This window comes from Bos grunniens, chromosome 12 (assembly GCF_055505025.1).
Source record: "Bos grunniens cultivar Pamir isolate PY7600 chromosome 12, Bosgru_T2T1.0, whole genome shotgun sequence".
NCBI classification, from domain to species: domain Eukaryota; kingdom Metazoa; phylum Chordata; class Mammalia; order Artiodactyla; family Bovidae; genus Bos; species Bos grunniens.
The window spans coordinates 60,948,449-60,974,695 of record NC_141176.1 but is presented as its reverse complement, the minus strand read 5'-3'; the positions used below and the strand labels follow the sequence as shown (position 1 = coordinate 60,974,695).

The window sequence follows — 26,247 nt, the reverse complement described above, 5'->3', positions numbered from 1 at the left end:
CGTATTTCAGTCAGAAGGAACAGCTTAAGCAAATAATAGAGGAAAGAGAGGAAATGAGGGAATCAACTCTAAGTATGATCTACTGCTAGATATACATGGAGGCATGTAAGAAGTGTGGAAGCATTTAGGAGTCAAATTATGTAGAATTTCTAATGCCAGGTTGAGTCCTTAGATTAATAAAATTGTAGAAATTCCCCGGTGGCACAGACAGTAAACAATCTACCTGCAATTCAGGAAACTTGGGTTCAATCCCTATGTCAGGAAGATCTCCTGGAGAAGGAAATGGCTACACACTCCAGTATTCTTGCATGGAAAATTCCACAGAGAGAGAAGCCTGGTGGGCTACAGTCCATGGGGTCACAAAGAGTTGGACATGACTGAGCAACTAACACACAGAAAATCTTAATGACCTGTGCGTGAATTTATTTGCCAGCCATTTGCTCATGAGTCTGAAGATGATAAGGGCAGGTCATTCCCTCTAGCCACTGACACTGTTCAAGGGTACTGTAGTCAGTTTTTGACCCATATGTTTCTACTGCATGGTTTCAAGGAAGAAAATGTAAAAAGTGTAACTTTTGCCTCTGATAGATCAATGTGATATATTTTAATAAAATAAGTAGAATTAAATTATGCTTTGTATGTTATTGAACATATATTCAAATTCATAAAACATTTTAATTACTTTTTGCCAGAAGCCTACTGGAAAATATAAATCTATTTTTATTTCTACATGGATACAAGTTTCCAACTAACACTCTAATTTGCCAACCAATAATCAATTATGTTAAAGTCACAAGGATGTTGTGAATTTACTTGTATTGAAAGCATTTACTTAAAATAGCGTATACTCTTTTTATGTCTCACTTTTTGTAGTGGCCTAACAAATTTCTTTTATATTTTTATCTCTGAGGGAACTATAAAATATTTCAAAATTATGTTAGTACACAAGCAGGAAATGTTAGAAGAAAAATTTCTAAACAACTTAAAAGAGAAGATAGTCATTGACAGAAACAAATAAAAGACTCAAATAGTAAGCATAAGTGTTTGGTAAAAGCTATAGGACAGAGGAGAAGGAGAAATTAATATTTTTTGAGGCATTAAAGAGGTGTTCCCTAAGTTCTTCACGTATGTAACTCTTAGGTATTGGAGGAGTATTTTTAATAGGTGAGAAAAGAGAAGATCGAAGGAAACAGTTAAGTCCCAAAAAGTCTATTTCTAAGCTATCAGAAAATTCAAAGCTAACAACAACAACAAATTCAATTCTTTCATTGAAATTTGTGAGCAGTAGGAAACAGGCTTAGTAAATAAAAAATGTAGCGATGTGTAGCATCTACACATCTACACAAGAAAAATTTGAATTAAAAAAGTATCCTAAGTGTATGCAAGAAGAAATATTAAGACAGCTGAATAAATAGTGTGGATAAAATGAAAAACCAATGTGAGAAAGAATAAACATTTAGGGAGAAACAACAGAATTTCAAAATAAATTGAAAGCTGCATTGGTAAAAATAAAGAGGTTCTAAGGATTGACACTGAGGTCACTGCGAAGATAAACTGATGTTAGTGATAACATCAGAACACAAGATAATGAGTAGTCCTCTGGAAGATTGTGAATTATTTTCTGAAAATATGGTTCACTATATATTAGGATGCATATTTTAATTACAAAGAAAAAGGCACTATTTCAATTTTACACTTTTTTCAAATCTCCTATATATTAAAACTTATAGTAAAAGGAAGATGTGTTTTCAAATATATTTACTAGAAATGTAATAGGTATCTGTAATCTTTCTAGTTAAGAGAATTTAGATCAATTTAAAACACTAAGCATTTACATTCAGTGTATTGTTAAAATTACTATCACTGTATGATGCTATCTCTCTATATAATATATATACATATAAAAATTTACACTCAGTGTATTGTTAAAATTACTATCACCGTATGATGCTACCGTTATATATATAATATATACATATTATATATAAAGTCTATATGTATTTAAATGAATACAAATAAACTCTGTTCTACTTTGCTCATACAATATTAAGTTTAAACAAACAACTAGAATCTTTGCTTAATATTTATATAATAACTATCTGGATATGATATTTAAAGATTTAAAAATAGGCATGATAATATACAGGCTTCCCAGGTGGCGCTAGTGTTAAAGAACCTGCCTGCAGTGCAGGAAACATGCATTTGATCTCCTCCAGGAAGATCCCCTGGAGGAGGGCATGGCAACCCACTGTAAGATTCTTGCCTGGAGAATCCCATGAACAGAGGAGCCAGGGGTGGGGGGGCGGGGCTACAGTCCATGGGGCTTCAAAAAGTCATACACTACTGAAGCAATTTAGCACAGCACATGATAATATACATTAATATATAATCCCTAAATAATAAAAATATATAATGCAATATACATCATATATAAGAAATATACCTCTCTATATATTCCAATCCACATGATCCTGCCTACTAAGTGATATAAACTACCATTTACAATGGTAATTGTTTAATATTAGATGGTTTAATACATAAACGAATACATAAGTGAATTAAATATATGCCCCCTAATTCATTTAAGAAAAAAAAAAAAAAACTAAAATCTATAGGTTATCCAAAGTATTATTAAGTGTATTGGTCAAGATTCAACAGGAGTATCAGTTCAGTTCAGCCGCTCAGGCATGTCTGCTCTTTGCGACCCCATGAATTGCAGCACGCCAGGCCTCCCTGTCCATCACCAACTCCCGGAGTTTACCCAAACTCAAGTCCATTGACTAGGTGATGCCACCCAGCTATCTCATCCTCTGTTGTCCCCTTCTCCTCCTGGCCCAATCCCGCCCAGCATCAGGGTCTTTTCCAATGAGTCAACTCTTTGCATGAGGTAGCCAAAGTATTGGAATTTCAGCCTCAGCATCAGTCCTTCCAATAACACCCAGGTCTGGTCTCCTTTAGGATGGACTGGTTGGATCTCCTTGCAGTCCAAGGGACTCTCAAGTCTTCTCCAACTCCACAGTTCAAAAGCATCAAATCTTCAGCACTCAGATTTCTTCACAATCGAACTATCACATCCATACATGACCACTGGAAAAACCAAGCCTTGATTAGATGGACCTTTGTTGGCAAAGTAATGTCTCTGCTTTTTAATATGCTGTCTAGGTTCGTCATAACTTTCCTTCCAAGGAGTAAGCATCTTTTAATTTCATGGCTGGAATCACCATCTGCAGTTATTTTGGAGCCCAAAAAAATAAAGTCTGACACTGTTTCCACTGTTTCCCCGTCTATTTCCCATGAAGTGATGGGACGAGATGCCATGATCTTAGTTTTCCAAATGTTGAGCTTTAAGCCAACTTCTTCGCTCTTCTCTTTCACTTTCATCAAGAGGCTTTTTAGTTCCTCTTCACTTTCTACCATAAGGTTGCTGTCATCTGCATATCTGAGGTTATTGATATTTCTCCCGGCAATCTTGATTCCAGCTTGTGCTTCTTCCAGTCCAGCATTTCTCATGATGTACTCTGCATATAAGTTAAATAATAGGGTGACAATATACAGCCTTGACACACTGCTTTTCTGATTTGGAACCAGTCTGTTGTTCCATGTCCAGTTCTAACTGTTGCTTCCTGACCTGCATACAGGTTTCTCAAGAGGCAGGTCAAGTGGTCTGGTATTCCCATCTCTTTCAGAATTTTCCAGTGTTTATTGTGATTCACACAGTCAAAGGCTTTGGCATAGTCAATAAAGCAGAAATAGATGTTTTTCTGAAACTCTCTTGCTTTTTCCATGATCCAACAAATGTTGGCAATTTGATCTCTGGTTCCTCTGCCATTTCTAAAACCAGCTTGAACATCTGGAAGTTCGCATTTCACGTATTGCTGAAGCCTTTTTTGGAGAATTTTGAGCATTTTACTTTACTAGCGTGTGAGATGAGTACAATAGTGCGCTAGTTTGAGCATTCTGTGGCATTGCCTTTCTTTGGGATTGGAATGAAAACTGTCCTTTTCCAGTCCTGTGGCCACTGCTGAGATTTCCAAATTTGCTGGCATATTGAGTGCAACACTTTCACAGCATCATCTTTCAGAATTAGAAATAGCTCCCATGGAATTTCATCACCTCCACTAGCTTTGTTCATAGTGATGCTTTCTAAGGCCCACTTGACTTCACATTCCAGGATGTCTGGCTCTAGGTGAGTGATCACACCATCATGATTATCTGGGTCATGAAGCTCTTTTTTGTATATTTCTGTGTATTCTTTCCACCTCTTCCTATTTCTTCTGCTTCTGTTAGGTCCCTACCATTTTTTTCCTTTATTGAGCCTGTCCTTGCATGAAATGTTCCCTTGGTATCTCTAATTTTCTTGAAGAGATCTCTAGTCTTTCCTATTCTGTTGTTTTCCTCTATTTCTTGGCACTGATCGCTGAGGAAGGCTTTCTTATCTCTCCTTGCTATTATTTGGAACTCTGCATTCAGATGCTTGTATCTTTCCTCTTCTCCTTTGCTTTTCACTTCTCTTCTTTTCACAGCTATTTGTAAGGCCTCCCCAGACAGCCATTTTGCTTTTTTGCATTTCTTTTCCATGGGAATGGCCTTGATCCCTGTCTCCTGTACAATGTTAGGAGTATAGAGATCAACGAATTTGTCTAAAGGAGTGATCTCACACAATCTTGGGAGCTAGTCAAGTAGTCACCATATTGCTGATGTTGTCTGTGCATCCAATGCTGCAGCCTGAAGTCCACACAGCAGGCAGTCAGAAATAGAAGATTACAGGCTGAAATCCAGGCAACTGCATGCTGGAGCCCCATAATAACAAGTTAAGAGTTCAATATTTTAGGAATTTAACAAAGAATAGAATAGTACAATCAATCCTCAGGTCAATAAAAAGCAGTATTAAATTACTTATTAAGTTTGCTGTGAGAAGAACTAAGTGATCAGAAATCAATAATAGCACTTCCCTGGTGGCCCAGTGGTTAAGAATCTGCCTTGCAATACAGGGGACACTGGTCAATCCCTGGTCTGAAAGATCCCACATGCTACACGGCAACTAAGCCCAGGTGCCACTGCTCCTGAGGCTCACGCATCCTACAGCCTATGCTCTGTGACGAGAAGCCACTGCAACAAGAAGCCCACATGCTGTAACTAGAAAAAGCCCGCACAGAAACGAAGACCCGGAACAGTCCAAAATTGTAAAAAAAGAAAGAAAGAAACTGATAACACTTAAGCACTTTGTCATGCCTGCTGGGCTTGTTCCCGCAAATCTCAATCCTGCTCATGTTTGTTATTTCGAGAATCCAGGGGTATGGTGGATGTCCACTGACATCATTGGCACATGTTCACCCCTTCAATTACTAAGATACACGTTATCTATTATGGACTGGGGTGGGTGGGATGGAGGGAGACATGAATATTATAAAGGAAATCCTATGTATCTACCTGGGGAACTTTAAGAAATATATGAGGTCCACTCTAAGTCAGGAAGAATACAGAGCTCCTGTGATGTAGAACATGAAACATGACTCTGATCCAAAGACCTTCTGATTGTATACTTCACAAGAGGCTCTTCCCTCAGGCATATCTAGAGTAAGCAGAGAATACTTGATGTAAACCAATTTCCTTTTAAGGCCAGTCTTTATACCTAATCTTAGTTCTCTTTGACATAGAGCTAGAAGAAGAAAGTATAGTTAGCATAATGTAATAGTCAAGGCTATGGTTTTTCCAGTGGTCATGTATGGATGCGAGAGTTGGACTGTGAAGAAAGCTGAGTGCCGAAGAATTGATGCTTTTGAACTGTGGTGATGGAGAAGACTCCTGAGAGTTTCTTGGACTGCAAGGAGATCCAACCAGTCCATTCTAAAGGAGATCGGCCCTGGGTGTTCTTTGGAAAAAATGATGCTAAAGCTGAAACTCCAGTACTTTGGCCACCTCATGCAAAGAGTTGACTCATTGGAAAAGACTCTGACGTTGGGAAGGATTGGGGGCAGGAGGAGAAGGGGATGGCGGAGGATGCGATGGCTGGATGGCATCACCGACTCGATGGACGTGAGTTTGAGTGAATATTCTGGGAGATGGTGATGGACAGGGAGGCCTGACGTGGTGCAATTCATGGGGTCGCAAAGAGCTGGACATGACTGAGCGACTGAACTGAACTGAATATGCTGTAGAACCTATTTATACACACATCTCATCACTCTTACAGTTTTTCAGATACATCTAAATATGTATGAGCCATATATATGTATGAATGTGTTAGTCGCTCAGTTGTTCCAACTCTTGGCGACCCCATGGACTGAAGCCTTCCATGTTTCCCTGTCGGTGGGATTCTCTATGCAAGAATACTGGAGTGGGTAGTCATGCCCTTCTCCAGGATATCTCCCTACCCAGGGATCAAACCCAGGTCTCCAAAATTGCAGACAGATTATTTACTATCTGAGCCACCAGGGGAATCTCCACATATATGTATATGCATGAATAAATATAAATAACTCATCTTTGTGTTTTCCACTTATGCAATGATTTGCCCACAACTGTCAATAAAGTTTACACATTGAATGACATGTTTTAGAAAACTATTTTTTATTTAAAAAGACAAACAAAAGTGTTCTTTTCAAATCTGTTCCTCTTATGTAGATGATTAACACCTGATCTCATTATAAATTATGTCCACTTATTAAAATATTTGTGCTAAGTTGCAATGTTATCTGGAGAAGGCAATGGCAAGCCACTTCAGTACTCTTGCCTGGAAAATCCCATGGGCGGAGGAGCCTGGTAGGCTGCAGTCCATGGGGTCGCTAAGAGTCAGACACGACTGAGGGACTTCACTTTCACTTTTCACTTTCATGCATTGGAGAAGGAAATGGCAACCCACTCCAGTGTTCTTGCCTGGAGAATCCCAGGGACAGGGGAGCCTGGTGGGCTGCCATCCATGGGGTCGCAGAGTCGGACACGACTGAAGCAACTTAGCAGCAGCAGCAGCAGCAATGTTATCTGATGAAAAAAATGAATTCTGAAGCCATAAATGAACTTGGTAAATTAAAAATCTAGATTTTGCCCTTACCAGTTCTGTAACATTGTACAAATAACATTCCTGCTCAAATTTTCTACTGTAATAATAATTGTGGAATTCGTTTGTTCAAAGAGTAAAGGTGTTACTATAATTAGAGTGATCACATTAGTTACAGACATGGGGAGTGCTCAAAATTGTATAAAATGTTACTTGTTATTAATATTAAATACCTAAGGTTAAAAAACTGCATGTGTAGAGAGTAAAATTTGAACAATTTTAGCCTACTTGCCAATTTTTCAGTTGTTAAAAGTTTTTTAAGTACCCACTAGAGGGTGCTGAAAGAGAGAAAAAGCTTTAAACCAAGGGACGTGTTAGTAATGTCTCCTAATTCTTATCAATATTATACCAATATTCAAGATTACTTTTAGATTGAAGATCCTTATTTTCATCCCTCCCCCCATATCAAGGATTTCTACTAATTTCCATGATTTTTAATGTTTTGGTGAAAGCCTGTGTTTCTGTATATAGGAAGAAAGAGCAGGTAAGTGCTATTTTGAATTTCTTCTGTTTTTAAGCTAGATAAACTGTGTTTTTAACATTGCTTTAAGGCTAAAAAAATGTTTAAAGCTGTGAAATTTCTAAAATTTAATGCTCTTAAGTTTGATTACATTACAGGTACATATAAAACTACTTTTTAAAAATGCCTCTGATTATAATTAGCCAAAAAAAAAACTGTAAAATATTTCAAGGAGTATTTGCTTTTCTACAGTCATGTGACTTCAAATTTAATACTATTTGATGCTAAGGGAACTAGAAGTCCTTCTTAGTTCAAATGAGTGTTTTATGAAGATTAGATTTTATTTCCCCTAGAAATCTGATATGATATATCTAAAATTAACTTGATTCTTCCCTCTGTCCTTCCCTTCGTTAAAAAAAAAAATGGCTGTCTGCCAATTTAAACAAGTTATAACTTACTATCGGAGAGGGCAATGGCACCACACTCCATGGTTTGTCTGATTCTTAGGTCTTAATTTTTATTAGAATCTCTTAAGTGCTAATATTTTTTAGTATTTGTTACTTACTCTGTACCAAATTATCCATGTCCTGTTTCGATACAGGAATACATGAAAATTTTAAGTAATACTTCACTTATTTTCCTGAACATAAAGTAAACATAGAAATGTTCAATGGGATATGTATACTTTCAAAATATGTCATAAAAAAGCTGCAATTATTCCAGAAGATATTCCAGATATATAAGAAAAAGTATATGGTAAAAGCATCAAAAGGATAATTAATAAAAAATTTATGTTTATTTTCATATGGGTGTGTAGGTAAATGATCAATGCATTTTTTACATGTATATAGATTGATTCTAAAGGAATAGTTTTCCCTGGCTATCTGAGTAAATTATTTACAACTCAAAAGTTAATTCTCTTAAGTTCTGTAACACTTTGAAAAATATTACATAGCAAAATGTAAAATTTCTTATTTTGTTTTAGAGTTTTTCAGCATGATTTCCGTTAACAAAATAAGCCAACATTATTCAGTGGAGTCTGTCACTAATAATTAATCATTCACTTTCTTGGTAAATATTAATATTCCAGCCATGACATCAATAGTTTAGTGTCCTTTTATATTAACAGTACTGTTACTGAGTTAAAATGCAAAATAAAAAATGAGTCATCTGTTGAACTATATACTTAGATTTTTCAACAAACATGTATACCTTGTCAATTATTTTCTTTCTTTATAGAATATAGATCTAATTGTAACAAAAATTATCTCTCTCTCTCTATATATATATATACATTATATTCAAGGTTATGATAGTCATAGCTTTATCTTATTGAAGTAAAATGAACTAAATGAGACTGACATTTTATAAAAATGCTTGAATATCACAATTACAAATTAAAAGTATTAAATTAAGTTTGCATCCTTCAGCGACACAGCAATATGTGCTAGTAAGAGACAGTGAGGTCCAAATGGTGAGTGGCAATAGGAAGACACCCAAGAATTTAAAATTCCCTGTAGATAGTCCACTAAACCTATCATGCATATTCAATTCAGTGGTATTTATCTACCATTACTATTAATCATCTGAATCCAAAGTAATTTAGTCACACAGGTTGTGTTAAAATACATGTAAGACAACATTTGGGAAGATCCATGGGGATAATTTTTTTTTTCTCAATGTTTACTTTTAGCATTAGATTTTGTTATATGGACATATATTTTAAAATAAATCTGTATATGTTCCTGAGAACAAGGCAGTAAATGTCCTAAGATCGCAGGATAGTGAAAACATACAAAGAAATTATTTGACTTGAATAACTACTCATTTGACTGTTTTCTAAGTGCAATTCTGATACTTGGGGAAAACTATGAAGCAGACACTAGCCTTCCCTCAATGAATCTTTACAATCAATACAATAACACACAGTGTCTACCATTATCCCACTGGACCTGTTCCCTTACACACTCCTCAATATTCATCATAGAAATATCCATCAACAATTTTTAGCTGTTTTTTGTAACCTTTTTTTTTTGTTTTGAAAAAAGTCTTAGTCATCCATTTAAAGTAGGGGATTTTTTTTTTTTTTTTTATGAAGAGAAGACCACTTTTCAGTCCAAGCTTCCAGGAGAAAGTGTTTGTTTTGTTTTTAGTTTTGCCAGGTTAAGCAATGGTATCAAAGAGTTCCTTTGTGCCAACAGATTTCAAATCAAAACAGGAAGTTTTATTGTAAAGCCTGCCAGAATAAGGCAATTTCATTATTAGTTTAAACCTTTTCTCTCAGATCAAATTGAGCATGAAGGAAACTTAAGATTTAAATAACAAATGAACCTTTTTATTAAAGGTTCAGTGCAAAAGGCAAGTTTCCTAAACACTCCTTCATGTGTCAATTTAGAAAGTATATCTATCATACTAATTTTTTCTAAGATGCATAGACTTTTCACTGAGAAGACATTATTCTTCATGAATGTGTGCAAATGTCCTCAAATACCAAGATGTTACTGCTAACATGTGAGAAAAATCTATTCTCCCTCATACAAAGGTCATATTCCTTTAGCTAAATTGCATGTTATTGTCCGAAGTGAAGGTATCCATAATCATTATGTTCTGATTCTAACAGAACCAAAAAAGAAGTAATTACAGTAAAGAGTTTGGGGCCTCTCTTCCAGTGAAATGTGAAAGAGAATCTTAAGTTCAATATCTGGGAATCAAACTCAGAGTTTACTGTATAACATGGCATTGCATAAGATAGATAATTCATTCTTTTACTATTATTTTCTATGAATGACATTTGTGTATATAAGTAAAATTTTTTCAAGTAGACTTTACCTCATTATTATTTTAAAGAAATCTTAATTTGAAATAAGAAAATGTTAATAAAATATATATAATTAGTGTATAAGATCTCTGCGTATCTATACATTTAGATATCATTTGCAAATATTTGTAAGATTCAACCTCAATAGTATTATCATGAATTTGATTGTAATTCCCTGAGAGTACAGAGCAAATAGAGCCCACAATAATATGTTTCTCAAGGATATGTATTGCGTTTTTTCTTTTATGATAATGATATAGGTACTTTAAAAATGTTTGCTTAGAATAATTTCTTTAAATTCTTTCCTCAATGTTTACATTCTTTCTTAAAAGTATGAAATCACCAATACATATTCAAAGTCCATCTGTAGTATTATCATCCCGAAAGATTCAGCAAATTTTATACATTCTAACTTCAGAGTATCGAAATATGCCTCAGTCTACACCAGCGGCTTTGTCAGTGGCTCAGTGGTAAATAATCTGCCTGTCAATGGAGAAGCCTCAAGAGACGTGGGTTCCATCCCTGGGATGGGAAGATCCCCCGGAGGAGGAAATGGCAACCCACTCAAGTATTCTTGAAAGGATAAACCTGTAGACAGAGGAGCCTGGGGAAGGTTACAGCCCATGGGATCACAAAAAGTCAGACACAAATGAGCACACAGGTGCAGACTATACCACACTTGGTACAAAAAGCTTCTCTCTTCAAACCTTCCATTTTCTTAAGTTAAAATAAACCTGACATACATCTTCACTTTACCACTTAAATGTGGCACAAAAAAGGTGGAGAGATGTTCTGAGGTAGAACTAGACCTAAACAGAATTAAAAAATCTTTCACTATTATTTTTATTTTTCCTTTTTCCAGTGAGCAATCTTGGGTATTTTCATTCTCTTTGTTCCATATACATTATCAGTCTGATAAAATATTCTTTCATCTGGTCTTTGTCACATTGCATTTGTAAGATGATCCCCTCCACTACCTATATAAGCAGGGAAGGAGAGGCCTTCTCCAAAGTCCTGACAGTGAATGAACTGCGCTGCCTTACACATGCTGTCACCCTAAAGGAACTAACACAAACTGGCATATTTCCTCTGACTGTTTGGTACTCTTCAATGTGACTAGAATACTTTCATGTTTACTATTTAAGATGCACATTCTAAAGAAGCATAACTTAGAAGATATCATTAAAAATGATTATACCTTAAAATGTTCCAATATGGAGTCAGTAGGGCTAAACTTGGAGAAGGAAATGGCAACCCACTCCAGTGTTTTTGCCTGGAGAATCCCAGGGATGGGGGAGCCTGGTGGGCTGCTGTCTATGGGGTCGCACAGAATCGGACATGACTGAAGCGACTTAGCAGCAGGGGTAAACTACATGGAAAAATTACTAACACTGAGTGTTTATTATGATCACTTAAATTTATCATTAATACTTAGAGCAAGCTATGCTGGGAAAGTACTTTTCCATGTAATCACTGGAAATTACAAATGTTAAATTCCATGGAGGAGGGCATGGCAACCCACTCCAGTGTTCTCGCCTGGAGAATCCCATGGACAGAGGAGCTTAGTGGGCTATGGGCTGGTCCATAGGATCACAAAGAGTTGAACATGACTGAAGCCACTTAGCATGCATGCATGCAACAATAATTAACACACTGGCCATGAGCATTTTGGAAAGGATGGCTGCATTATTGACTGAGTGAAACAACTGAGGAATTACAGTTAACAAAAGATAGGGATCTGTGGATTTAGCTACTAGGCTTTGGTAAAGAATCCGCCTGCAATGCAGGAGACCGCAGTTCAATTCCTGGGTCCAGAAGATCCCCTGGAGAAGGGAGAGGCTACCCACTCCAGTATTCAGACCTAGAAATTCCATGGACTGTGTATTCCATGGGGTCACAAAGAGTCAGACACAGCTAGCTACTTTCACTTCACTTCACTTCATTGTGAATGTGTTAAGTTGTATACTATTAAGTTTGAGGTAATACTAAGTAATGCATTATCAATATTACCCCTTTGAATTAAGTTAAAAGTTAAAGAATTCTTCTCAAACAGAATGCTTACCTTAACCTTTATGTTCCCAACAAAGAGAGTTATTCCAAAGGCTTTTATTCACTTCTTTCCCCTCTGACTATTGTATAGTTAACTAGTAACTTACACATGAAAAAAAATAACATGTTACATATAGGTAAAAGACTAAAGATAAATAACATCAAATATATGCTAGGTATATATTATGAATAAAATCAACACATCCTCCAGCTGGAGAAGATATTCAATTTACAAAAAATTTCGTTCCATTTGTTCTCATATGGCTATTTGAACAGCTTTTCCACCACAGACTGTACTTCAGAGCTTTTCTCCTGTGATTTTACCTCTAAAACCTAAGTGAATGCATTTGGAGAATTATGTCTACAGTGTTGGGAGGGAAGTTATTCTAGTTCCTTATTTTCTCACTGATTCTATTTTTCGTCACCACCTATCTAAAGCATTAGACTGATTTAAGTTAACTTGACCCTCAGCTAGCAGTAGACTGTGGCAAAAAGTAATTCCCTTCTTTTATTCTTTTATTCCCTTTATTATCTCATTCCTTATCTTTACTCTGTATCTCCACACTCTCATCCATATTATAATCTCTTTCTACCTTAAAAAACATGCTATTAAAATAAAAGATGAACTTAATGTATGAGAAACTGTATAATATAGGAAACTGAGAATATTAGAAATTGCCTTAAAATCCTTAGCTTTTAAAACAACTATTCCACAGATGTGAGAACTTTGTGAATCTGAGTGCATAACTGCAGACAATCATTAAATAACAACCTAATCTTATATTTTCCTGTTTTAATAATATAAGCTGCATAACCTCTTTTTTAAAAAGAATAGCTGTTGCTGAAATTGGACCTAATAAAATATAGGTAACCTCTAGAACCTATAGGCAAGAGAGTTTCTAAACATATACTGTTTCAAAATCAATCAACGACAGCATTTAGTGTATTAATTTTGGCTGTGGAAAAAGTTCAGGTTCTTGGAATGTAGGTAAAGAAGAGTGATTTTTAAAACACAGGCATTTGGGGAAATAAAGAATCTTACAGTTGAGAGTTTCATTGGTGATAATTCAGGAACTTTTAAGAGCTGAAGAAACAAGTAACTTATCAAATATTATATTTTAGGAAAAAATGCTCCCAGAGTTAGTATCATAAAAATCAGGTTATTATAATTGCTATATATTGAAATCACTACATGATGAAGATGCTTGTTTCATTTTATCTGGAAAGACAATTTCATATTTTTGAGACTGATAAGTTGTTTTCAACTAAAGAAAACCATGTATAATTAAGATTCTTGCATGCATTTTTAAATGATCATATTTCCATTCCAAATAAATACTATCTATCTAAAAAAAAAAAAAAACTTCATTTCTAGTCTCATAATTGAACACTAGCTGTAGGGAAAGAAATAATGAAGTATAAAATTTAAGAGTCTCAGACATGAGGCTTCAAATTGCTTTTCAAATGGTAAATACAAAACTACAAGTATTTCAGGAAAGCGGTTCATGCTAACATTTTAAGATTTAATTAGTACACAATTTCAACCTAGAGTACCAGTTAAAAAAAAATAAAACTGGAGCTATAGGTATCATGCTTGCAGTTTTTCTGAACATGTGTGCTAACAGTACAATACTGTGCTAGATGAGACTTTAGTGTATGATTTAGTCTGCTGTAGTAGCAAAATATTATTAAACATATGTCATTATTTGCATCAAAATTCACTTGCACTATATTTGGTATTTAAACGGAGAGGAAGACCGTTTGCAGGAGGAGGAGTTGAGTCCCAAGGTGGAGCTGTCTCTTGTGTTAAATGACACTGGCAGATTAAAGCGCTCTGATGGGGAAGGGCTTAAAGGCTGAGTCAAAAGCCAAGAAGTCTCTTTATTTACGCCTACCTCGCAGCCCTTGGCAATCTGACTAACAACAAACTGAGCTAACAAGAAAGACTAGAAAGGGAGGAAGGAGAACAGTGCTGCAGCTTGGATCTACAGCCTAAGAAAGCAAGAGTGATCAATCTCAGCTCTGTTAAACATCTTGTTTGTTTACTGCATGTAGCAGCTTGCAAATGGTTAACTATATGCAAAAAAAGTCAGCATAGCTGTGAAGTATGCCGTGAATTTTAATTGGGGAATAAAAGGACAACTGCTTCAGGATGATCTAGTATGCAGTCTGCTTGAAATGTTTTCAATGAAATGCTCAGCATTTTGTCTTGGACCAGAGGTTTTAACTTTATGAAGCGATGGAACTTGCCAAAAAGTGATATTTGAGAAGAAAGAACACGGTGGTTGGTGTTTTCTTTTTTAATAAAGAAACTGAATTTACTTTGAACATCTCTTCCAGCTGTGCATTACAGATAACGTCAGGAAGTCTCTGCTTTACAGGTAAGATGAATGTTTCCAGGATTTCCTTATACCTATTTTTGCATTATTCTAAAGTGATTGAATATATGTTTGCCTCTCTAAAAAAAGAACTTTGCATTAAAGGATATCCAGTTTCTTTCCTGTTCACTGGCACAAGTTAATGCGGTAGCAGATGCCTGTTTTTCTGTGAGCAGCAGACATCTAGACTAACAGCTGGCTTTAGAGAAGACGTAAAATAATCTGCCACTATTTCTTTTACAGCATGCAGTTTGTTATTGGAAACTAACCTATGTGTGCTCTGTGAAGGAAAGATTACTTCCAAAAACCATTGTTGAATCTCAAATACAAGCAGAATATCAAAAGATTCTTTGTATATTGCACACCACTTTTACTTTTTCCCAACTTGAAAATATGTAAATGGAGATTGTTTTTTACCTCTTTAACACAGTATCTCTATACTATCAACATAGAACCACTTTTAATATTTATGTGTATTTCTGAAAACCTTAGAAACTGTTCCCTACTACCTTTTGAAGAGCATAAAATGCATGTGAGATAAAAATAACAAGAAATTCTCATCTGGAAGTTATTCACTATCTTCTTAAGATGCGTTGTCTGGTGAAAGAAAGAGTATTCTTTCTTGGTCATCTATGGAGAAATATGGAGATTAGCTGTGAAGCTAATCCACAAGTTGAAGACTCCAACCCCAAGCTGCTTGATTCTAAGCATAGCCCTCAGAGTTGTTTAAAACCAAACTATTTCCCTTTGGAAACATTCAGTCAGCTAACTTTCCCTTCATATAGAAAGGCACTACTCAAATGTTTCATGTCTTTGGTTGTCTTCTACCTTTCAGAAACTTCATACTATACATGTTTTCAATAAGACTGTGTATTTTCATGGAATGGAAGTTTACTTTTGAGATTATTGATTCAGTATTGGGATGTATTACCTGACTGTGAATTTTAATTAGATTCAAAATTACTGTTTACATCCTATCCAGACAAATGAAAGCATCTATCATTTCCAAAATTTGAATAGTTACAAGATGTGGTGTTTGTTTATGTTTGAATTTAGTCTAAATTTAAAAAGCACTATTTGAAAGAAGGTAATAAAATTAGATACATTAGAGTTCAAAGTATTTACCACACCACTGCTGTTATTTTAGAGTTAGAATTTCTTTTAATTGCTGTTTCAGATCCATGTATTGAATTTTTAAGGAGTTGGGATATGTGATGTGTTATCCTGAACTGTCATTTTTTTATTTATCAAATCAGAGAGATCTTCAAATATTTTTATAGAGTGAAGTTTGTTTCAGAGTTCATTGTTTGCATCATTAAGCCTTACAATAAAGATCAGCTGCTTAATTATGAGATATTCAGTGCCCTAAAGCCTGGTTCAAGACCTCATTAGGAAGTCATTTATTAGAAGTTTATATGAGGTATTGTTCCTTCTTTTGTAAGAGCCAGAAATGTGTGTCATAGGTCAGTTTTTCTTCTTTAGTTTTTATGATGTTAACCTTATCCACAGAATAATTTAAAAGTAACAGTGAATATTTCACCTCTAGAAATTAAAGTGTGAAATTTGAACGGATACCTTTAAGCATATATATCTGATACTTAGGTTTATACAAACTACCCTAGACAACATAGTTAAAATTCTTTTATAAAGGTTTACTTTACTACATAGACATATGTTTCTCAAGTTTTTTTAAATAAATAATGGAATTAATATCTTAAGCCAAAACCAAAGCAGGTTAAACACAGTTATTAGATGTTATATTGTGATATCCAGTTCAAAAATAGAACTAAAGGAAATGCATACATACAGTCTTTCTATCATTTTTGAATTTCCTACAGGTTTCTCTGCTTCTGGCTATCTCTAGAGGGGTGGGAGGTGGGAGGGAGTTTCCAGAGAGAGGGAACTGATTCATGTTGATATGGTAGAAACCAATGCAATATATTATTGTAAAGCAACTGTCTTCCAATTAAAAATAAATATAAAAAAAGATTCATCTAGTTTAAGCTAAAAAAATGAAAAAGTTAAGGTCTTCTCAAATACATACCTTTGCATCATATCAAGTTATCAATGGTCCATTTAGCCAACACCCCTCACATCTGTTAAAATGCAATTAGTTGGTGATATGAACACAAATTGATATACTTGAAGTTATCCTTGACCTAAATTTTAAATTGTTATCATAATGCAAGTTAAAAGTAAAACAAATCTACTGGTCATATTTGTAAAAAATAAAAGAAAGTGTAGACTCAGCAATGCACTTATGTATTTAAGATAATCAATATCTTGCCTATTAGGAGAAAACCCATCATTTTGAAAATGTCAGCTTCATCTCCTCCCTGCTGCTGGCCACTAAAGCCTATTGCTATTGCATTGTATTTTACAGAATCAGATCCATCACATGACAACATGAAGCTCTGGATTCATCTCTTGTATTCATCTCTCCTTGCCTGTATATCTTCACAGTCCCAATCTCCAATGCCCTCTGCCTCAGCCAGAGGTTCTTGTGACTCTCTTTGCAACTGTGAGGAAAAAGACGGCACGATGCTAATAAATTGTGAAGAGAAAGGTATTAAGAAGTTATCCCAAATAAGTGTGCCACCATCACGACCTTTCCACTTAAGTTTATTAAATAACGGCTTGACAGTACTTCACACAAATGACTTTTCTGGGCTTACCAATGCTATCTCAATACACCTTGGATTTAACAATATTGCAGATATTGAGACTGGTGCATTTAATGGCCTTGGCCTTCTTAAGCAACTTCATATCAATCACAATTCTCTAGAAATTCTTAAAGAGGATACCTTCCATGGACTGGAAAACCTGGAATTCCTACAAGCAGATAACAATTTCATTACAGTGATTGAACCAAGTGCCTTTAGCAAGCTCAACAGACTTAAAGTGTTAATTTTAAATGACAATGCTATCGAGAGTCTTCCTCCAAACATATTTCGATTTGTTCCTCTAACGCATCTAGATCTTCGTGGAAATCAGTTGCAAACATTGCCTTATGTTGGTTTTTTAGAACACATTGGCCGAATATTGGATCTCCAGTTGGAGGACAATAAATGGGCCTGCAATTGTGACTTATTACAGCTAAAACTTTGGTTGGAAAACATGCCCCCACAGTCTGTAATTGGTGATGTTGTATGTAACAGCCCTCCATTTTTCAAAGGAAGCATACTAAGCCGGCTGAAAAAGGAATCAATTTGCCCCACTCCACCAGTATACGAAGAACACGAGGATCCTTCTGGATCATTACATCTGGCAGTAACCTCTTCAATAAGCGACAGTCACATGTCAGCCAAGACCACATCTCTTTTAAAACCACCCACCAAAGCACCAGGTTTAATACCTTATATTACAAAGCCATCCACTCAACTTCCGGGACTCTACTGTCCTATTCCTTGTAATTGCAAAGTACTCTCCCCATCAGGACTTCTAATACACTGTCAGGAGCGCAATATTGAAAGTTTATCAGATCTGAAACCTCCTCCACAAAATCCTAGAAAGCTTATTCTTGCAGGGAATATCATTCATACATTACTGAAGTCTGACTTAGTGGAATACTTCACTTTGGAAATGCTTCACTTGGGAAACAATCGTATTGAGGTTCTTGAAGAAGGATCATTTATGAATTTAACAAGATTACAAAAGCTTTATCTGAATGGTAACCACCTGACCAAATTGAGTGGAGGTATGTTCCTTGGTCTCCACAATCTTGAGTATTTGTATCTTGAATACAATGGTGTTAAGGAAATATTACCTGGAACCTTCAACCCAATGCCTAAACTGAAAGTACTCTATTTAAACAACAACCTCCTACAAGTTTTACCACCACATATTTTTTCAGGGGTTCCTCTTACGAGGATAAACCTTAAAACAAACCAATTTACTCATCTACCTGTAAGTAATATCTTGGATGACCTTGATTTACTGACCCAGATTGACCTTGAGGACAACCCCTGGGATTGTTCCTGTGACCTGGTTGGATTGCAGCAATGGATACAAAAGTTAAGTAAGAACACAGTGACAGATGAAATACTCTGCACCTCTCCAGAGCACTTACACAAAAAGGAATTGAAAGCACTCAATAGCGAACTTCTTTGCCCAGGTTTAGTCAATAACCCATCCCTGCCAACTCAGACTAGTTACATCATTGTCAATACTCCTACAACCACAACTACAGCTGATACTATTTTTAAATCACTTACTGATGCTGTACCACTATCTGTTTTAATACTAGGTCTGCTGATTGTATTCATAACTATTGTGTTCTGTGCTGCAGGGATAGTGGTTCTTGTTCTCCACCGCAGGAGAAGATACAAAAAGAAACAAGCAGACGAGCAGATGAGAGACACCAGTCCTGTGCATCTCCAGTATAGCATGTACGGCCATAAAACAACTCACCATACTACTGAAAGACCCACAGCATCACTCTATGAGCAGCACATGGTGAGCCCCATGGTTCATGTCTATAGGAGCCCATCCTTTGGCCCAAAGCATCTGGAAGAAGAAGAAGAAAGAAATGAGAAAGAGGGAAGTGATGCAAAACATCTCCAAAGAAGTCTTTTAGAACGAGAAAACCACTCCCCACTCACAGGTTCAAATATGAAGTACAAAACCACCGACCAATCCACTGAATTTTTAACCTTCCAGGATGCCAGTTCATTATATAGGAACATTTTAGAGAAAGAAAGGGAACTTCAGCAACTGGGAATCACAGAATACCTAAGGAAAAATATTGCTCAACTTCAGCCTGATACGGAGGTACATTATCCAGGAGCCCATGAAGAGTTAAAGTTGATGGAGACATTACTGTACTCAAGGCCAAGGAAGGTATTAGTGGAACAGACTAAAAATGAGTATTTTGAGCTGAAAGCTAATTTACATGCTGAACCTGATTACTTAGAAGTCCTGGAGCAGCAAACATAGAGAGTTCAAGGGCTTCTGCAGAAATGCTGTGATTCTGTCTTACGTCCAGACCTTGTATATAAGTGCCTTATATGAGTGTGTCATCAATCAGAACTTAAGCACAGCAGCAATCCTATGGGAAAAGAAAAAGAAACTCAGGGATCACTGGGAGAAGCCATTGCATTGTCTTCAGGCAATTTTGTCTATCCCCAATAAAATAAGTCCTTGCATGTAAATCATTCAAGGATTATATTAATATTTTCCCATATAAGTAAAGTGTTTCATAGATGTCCTCTTGCACATCTAAAAGGGTTTAATATTTAACCCTTAATTTCTTGAGTTATATTACCCATGGATTAAATAGAATTGGATTTTTGTCATTTGAAAACTCTAACAGTAAATGTAGTTATAATATGTAAGACATGTATTGTTTATAAAATCATTATATGTACTTACAAAAGTGTAAGTTGTTAGATACACCAACTTTTCTTGCAATAAAGGCAAAAGGAACTGGAACTTTAAAATTAACAAATAGTAATAGAAAAGAAAAAATGGGAAGTTGAATTACATAGGGTATGAGTGGCTCAAAACTTTGAAACTTTGAGAATTAAAAAATGCCACTGAAATGCTTTCTGAATTTAAAAATAAGAATGATTAACAGTTCAGGTGGAATGAGGAAGAAAAAATTTTGGTTTTTCTGCACATTTTGTGTGGACAATCTTCTTGTTAATGCTGCTGTGAACTAAGGTATGTCATTTGTGCTCAAAGTTTAATTCTTACTCTTGGGATATTTTGAAAATGCTACTGATATTCAACTGTAAATATGATTAGTGCATCTATCGTTAGTTTGGATTCTTTCATAGCATTAATCCTTTGTAAATTTGAATAATGAGATAGAAATATGTTTCTTGTGTCAAGTAATAATTCACTGGTGTAAAAAAATAGGAAAAATATTTTATTTTTATTGATGTACACTGATAGATGCCATAAATTAGTAGCAAAAGGCACGTCTAAGGGTAAGTGGTTTAAGTTGCCTCAAGAGTGGGACAATGTAGCTTTATTTTACAAGAAAGTATAGCTAGATTTTTATGAACTATTTATTCTGTACAGTTTTGTATATTTTTGGTTCACAAAGGTAATTATTCTTGGGTGCCTTTCAAGAAAATTAAAAGTACTGCTCACTATAATAAAACTAAAATGAAAACCCTTTTTTATATGTGCTTCTTCAACTAGTCTGATCTGTAATTCAGTCCAGTTAGGATTAACACATGCACATTCATGGAGGCACTTAGGCACAAACACACAAAAACAGGATTTCTATTTGTTGTCACACACACAGAGCATTTTCTTTACCAGGTGTGAGAAGGCCTTTCAGTGTCAGGATGTGATTGTCATGGAGCCCAACTAAATGGCCCATAATTTTCCCTTTCTGGCAAATAATTTTCCTACTTAAAACAAGTACAAATGATTTAATTGTCTTCTTTCTGGTTACAGAATCAATTATACAGAAAATTTTCACAAGGCAAACTATAATTAATCAAGGTATTTTAGTTCTGTGGTGTTCACCATTCAGATGCATGCACAGGGTTAGGAAGGAACATATTTTCTATTAGAAAGGATGTTTTTAATTTACTTTATACTATTTTAGTGATTCATGAATGTTCTATTAAATGAGTTGGTTTTCAACATTCAACTGTCTGTGTCACTAGATAAATATACTTTCTTTCTTTGATTATGAAAGAGAAGACCTCTCTTTTAATAAAAACAGGAGGAGCCTGTGTGGAATGTATGAAGAACAGTTATGGGTCTATTATGACATCATATCACTAGGTTTCTAAAAAATCATTGCATATACTAATATAAAGCAATAACAAATTATGTATTAATAATTAAAAGATTCATTGAAAATCTACATTTCTTCATTAATCTTTAAGGTTGGAAATCAAAACAAGGGAAATCTTTTTTTAAGTAATGTTTACTAAAGGGAAATCTAGGTTCGTATATAGTACTTTATATGTTTATCCACTAAAAGTACTCAGCACAGTAATGAACAGTAAACCCTCCAAAGCATTAATTTAAATGTTACATTCTAAGGAAAAGAACAAAACAAGAGCAGAATTCATGTTACTGCACTTCTGCTCAGTAGAGTATCTGCAAGCATTTCCTGATTCCAATCAAGTGCACAGAAGTATCAGACCTCACTTGCCTGCAGGATCTTTGGAATGGATCCATGAATGCAGACAGAGCCATGTCCTGAGGAACATTCTTCTCTTTTGAGTGAGGTAAATATACTTTTTTTTTTTTAATCTTTACTGTTAATTGCCAAAAGTAATAATATTCACTCAACTTAAAAATCAAAGACAGAACAAAGTTGTCTATGGTGTCATGTAAATATATCTTTCAAATTAGGTATAACCCCTAATTATGTAACATCAACCCTGTACGCTGTTACAAAAAACCTGAAAGAACTTATCCGTCAACCCAATAAAACCCTATGGAGTCTTGATGTTATTTACAATGATGCAGAAATAATTACAGTTTCCAAAGAGTAAGAGATTTTTAAAGCTTAGCTGTTTCTTTCACGATAGAACCTTTCTTATGTAATTTGTTTCCCTACTACAAGTAGTTGAGAGTTGGAAACTCCAGTGATGATCTTTAATTTTTAACAGGTCTTGTGACTTATGATAATCACTCAGAACTTTGGTTATTTTACCTGTATTTCTTATTATTCTCCCTGCCCCCTCACCTACAGAATAATTTTTATTATATTGCCTGGTTTATTACCTACAAGGCTAAAGTGGTCTCTTTCTGCAATTGTTAGATTCAAAATCCCAAATCATAATTCAGTATGCTCAACGTTTACAAATACCTGGGCTTTCTTAAAAGAGACTTTTCATCACTCGAGTTGTTTTGTTTTTTTTTTATTTAACTAAACGTTACTCTTTGTTCACAAATGTCTGAATCTTGGATGTTTGTAGTAACATGATAATAGTGTATAATCATACTGGATCAAATCTTTTCGATTCTGTCAATCTGTTATACATAAATTGTATGAATCTGTATTAATGAATTATTTTCACACAATTACCATTAAAATACTTACTGGGAATTGAAGAGTGTTCTTCAAATATCTTCCATTGATCTCCATACTAGGATGATAATCATAACATATAAAAAAGGAATATATCAGTAACTCTGATTCTCCCTCTTGAATCAATCTTAAACCACAGAGGGACATTTTTCCTTCCTAATCAAATAATAACTAAATGGATCATCTTAGTGGCCTTTAAGCTGCCTGATCCAATTACTTTAAAAGGCTTAAGTTTCAAACCAGGATTGAAAAAAGTGATATGGCTATCCCCTGGTCATTAAAAAGCATATTTTAATATACTGATATATATATTTATGTATATGTAAGTAATTATACATTTATATATGCGTGCTGTTAGTATTTAAGTCACTGCAGTCATGTCCAGCTCTTTGCGACCCTATGGACTGTAGTCCACCAAGCTCCTCTGTCCACGGCATTTTCTAGGCAACAATATTGGAGTGGGTTGCCAGGGATAGAACCTGTGTCTCCTGCACTGCAGGCAGATTCTTTATCACTGAGCCATAGGGGAAGCACCTTTTATAAATGACTACATACAGAGATTTTTGGAAAACTAATAAATAGGTAGATGATGGGTAAATAGTCTCAACATCATATAATTTATTCATAATATTATTCTATGATACCTAGTAGATGTATAATTGAAGGTATTTTTAAAAGAATAATAGTAAATACATTTCAAAGTTGTTGGACAATAAACTGTTTTCTTTAACATAAGCAAATACATATCGAAGGGAAGATCACAGTATTTCCCATTTATAAGACTTTCCACATAATTATCTTTAGCAGAAGCTGTTCTCTACATGAAAAGAGTTATGCATGTGCAGAAAACGCTGACCATTTAGAAAGAGAAGTTTGGATCTCCTGGTAATTGGGAAATGGTTTTAAAATGAATTTAAAGATTCTTCTCTATTTCTTTTCCCTGAACACTTTTATGTCAAATATGAGTGGCCACAGTTTTCTTCTTGAGAAGGTGGGATATCATAAATGGACACTATTTTATAATAAGAAAGGAGACAATTAAAAGAAGTCAAAGTGTTAGTCACTTTATCGTGTCCAACTCTTTGCAACCATGGACTGTAGCCCATCAGGCTTCCCTGTTTATGGAATTCTCCATGCAAGAGTACTAGAGTGGGTGACATGCCCTTCCCCAGGGGATCTTCCTCACCCAGGGATCGAACCCAGGTCTCCCGCATTGCAGAGAGATTGTTTACTGTTTGAGCTACCCCGGAAGGCCAATTACAAGAAGTGACCCTATATCCGGGCAGCCAAGTCAAGAATGATCTCTTTGATGAAGAGAAGACAAGTGATTAAAAATATAGTTATCTTTGTGCCTTTTCAATTCCATACAAACTGAAATACAGATATTTGTCCAAATATTCCCTGAGATTTATAACTACAATAAATAAAATATAGAACTGTTGTTTATTATCAACTTATAAAAGATAACTATATCATTAAAATTACATTAACAAATTTGTTTTATATGGAAATATATTCCATTATTTCTTTTATAGAACACATCTATCTTTTTAAAAATTGAACTTATTTATTACACGCACATCTATTATGTACATAGAAAAGGGGAGATGGTCAGATGTAGCTGCGCTGAGAGTATAAACAAACAGACAAATACTGCTGTTAGTGAATGTTCTTCAGTAAATTAGTGAATACAAATTGAACAATTCAAAACAACAAACTGCACACACATACATACATGATGCATTTCCAAGTAAAATGATTTAAAATTACAAACTTGAAGTAGAGAACTTTTATTTCAGAAATTTGAAACATGGAAAGCAGAAAACCTGAAGTTCCGCAAATAAGTATTGCCTCTTGCATCATGAAGGCACTACCAGTGAGAAAATTACTAGTAAATTAGTACGGTATTTTGAGTTAATTTTTTCATATAAAATCTCCAGGAATTTAATTGTCATGTCATCATATTTGATGTTATAAAGTTCTTGAACAAGTATTATATACAAAATGAATCATTCTGTTGCCAAGATGAACATGCCTGATTTTAAATTTGTGGTGTTATCAGTGATGATTTTATAATTAGTGAGTGGATGTTAAGTGTATTTTTATCCTTTTACTTGGTATTATGACTACTCTAAGGATATACAAGTCTCCATTACTATGTTTTCATGACTCATACTGTTAAAAATTAATATATTGATATATGGTAGTATCTGAAAAGGAACAATAAATTTCAGAGGAACAATGACTATAGAAGGATAAGATCAGTTTAAATGCTATACACGATTTCCTCAATGAAGGCTTTCATGGATATGCCATGGGCCCATTCCTAGACTTCTAAAGTATTTTGGTTTAGGAAATATATATTTGAAGACATTTCATTATGATGCAGGAAACACAATTCCATGTATCAGCACAAGATAAATATCTATAGTTTATCTAATTTTTTCATTTTACAAATACATGAATTAAAATTTTGCCTTACGTTATTTACAGGCTATAGAGAATCACAGAAATGTATGTCTTCCCTTCGTACATTTTTCTGTTTCTGTGTTTAGGTAGGGCACACTTAACACTTCATGGAAGAAAAGATGTAAGTTTGAGTAATTTTAGACACAGGTTATATAATTCTAAATTATTCAAAATGTTATAAAAACACATTGACAATACAGCTAGAAAATTACTGAATACTCATGGCATACTGGACAACAATACTAATTGGACAACACAAACATGTGGCAGGCAGAAACTCATTCAGATCAGATCAGATCAGTCACTCAGTCCTGTCCGACTCTTTGCGACCCCAAGAATCACAGCACACCAGGCCTCCCTGTCCATCACCAACTCCCAGAGTTCACTGAGACTCATGTCCATCGAGTCAGTGATGCCATCCAGCCATCTCATCCTCTGTCGTCCCCTTCTCCTCCTGCCCTCAATCCCTCCCAACATCAGGGTCTTTTCCAATGAGTCAACTCTTCGCATGAGGTGGCCAAAGTACTGGAGTTTCAGCTTTAGCATCATTCCTTCCAAAGAAATCCCAGGGCTGATCTCCTTTAGAATGGACTGGTTGGATCTCCTTGCAGTCCAAGGGACTCTCAAGAGTCTTCTCCAACACCACAGTTCCAAAGCATCAATTCTTTGGCGCTCAGCCTTCTTCACGGTCCAACTCTCACATCCATACATGACCACAGGAAAAACCATAGCCTTGACTAGACGGACCTTTGTTGGCAAAGTAATGTCTCTGCTTTTGAATATGCTATCTAGGTTGGTCATAACTTTCCTTCCAAGGAGTAAGCGTCTTTTAATTTCATGGCTGCAGTCACCATCGCAGTGATTTTGGAGCTCAGAAAAATAAAGTCTGACACTGTTTCCACTGTTTCCCCATCTATTTCCCATGAAGTGATGGGACCAGATGCCATGATCTTCGTTTTCTGAATGTTGAGCTTTAAGCCAACTTTTTCACTTTCCACTTTCACTTTCATC

General features: G+C 35.2%; 2 protein-coding genes across 12 annotated transcripts in view; one reads left to right on the top strand and one right to left on the bottom strand.

Moving 5' to 3' along the window:
- The window catches only part of LOC147361817 (uncharacterized), a 108,957-nt gene that overhangs the window by 54,689 nt on the left and 28,021 nt on the right, over nucleotides 1-26,247 (bottom strand). For 8 of the 11 annotated variants that reach the window (XR_015137675.1, XR_015137674.1, XR_015137673.1 and 5 more), the window contains 3 exons: nucleotides 22,780-22,825; nucleotides 19,663-19,809; nucleotides 19,173-19,268 (listed from right to left, as the gene is read on the bottom strand). Coding sequence is in view for 6 of the 11 variants with exons in the window: in XM_086328614.1 (XP_086184740.1) it covers nucleotides 19,781-19,809; nucleotides 22,780-22,825 (75 nt within the window). In the remaining 5 variants the exon portion in view is untranslated. Of the gene's footprint in view, nucleotides 1-6,551; nucleotides 6,982-19,172; nucleotides 19,269-19,662; nucleotides 19,810-22,779; nucleotides 22,826-26,247 lie in introns of those variants that run through there. The other 3 variants (XM_086328615.1, XR_015137677.1, XR_015137676.1) reach the window with 3 other exon arrangements.
- SLITRK6 (SLIT and NTRK like family member 6) lies at nucleotides 14,151-20,885 on the top strand. Its single transcript, XM_086328610.1, has 2 exons — nucleotides 14,151-14,765; nucleotides 17,146-20,885. The coding sequence occupies exon 2, from the start codon at nucleotides 17,169-17,171 to the stop codon at nucleotides 19,695-19,697; it is 2,529 nt and encodes an 842-aa protein (XP_086184736.1). The 5' UTR covers nucleotides 14,151-14,765; nucleotides 17,146-17,168; the 3' UTR covers nucleotides 19,698-20,885.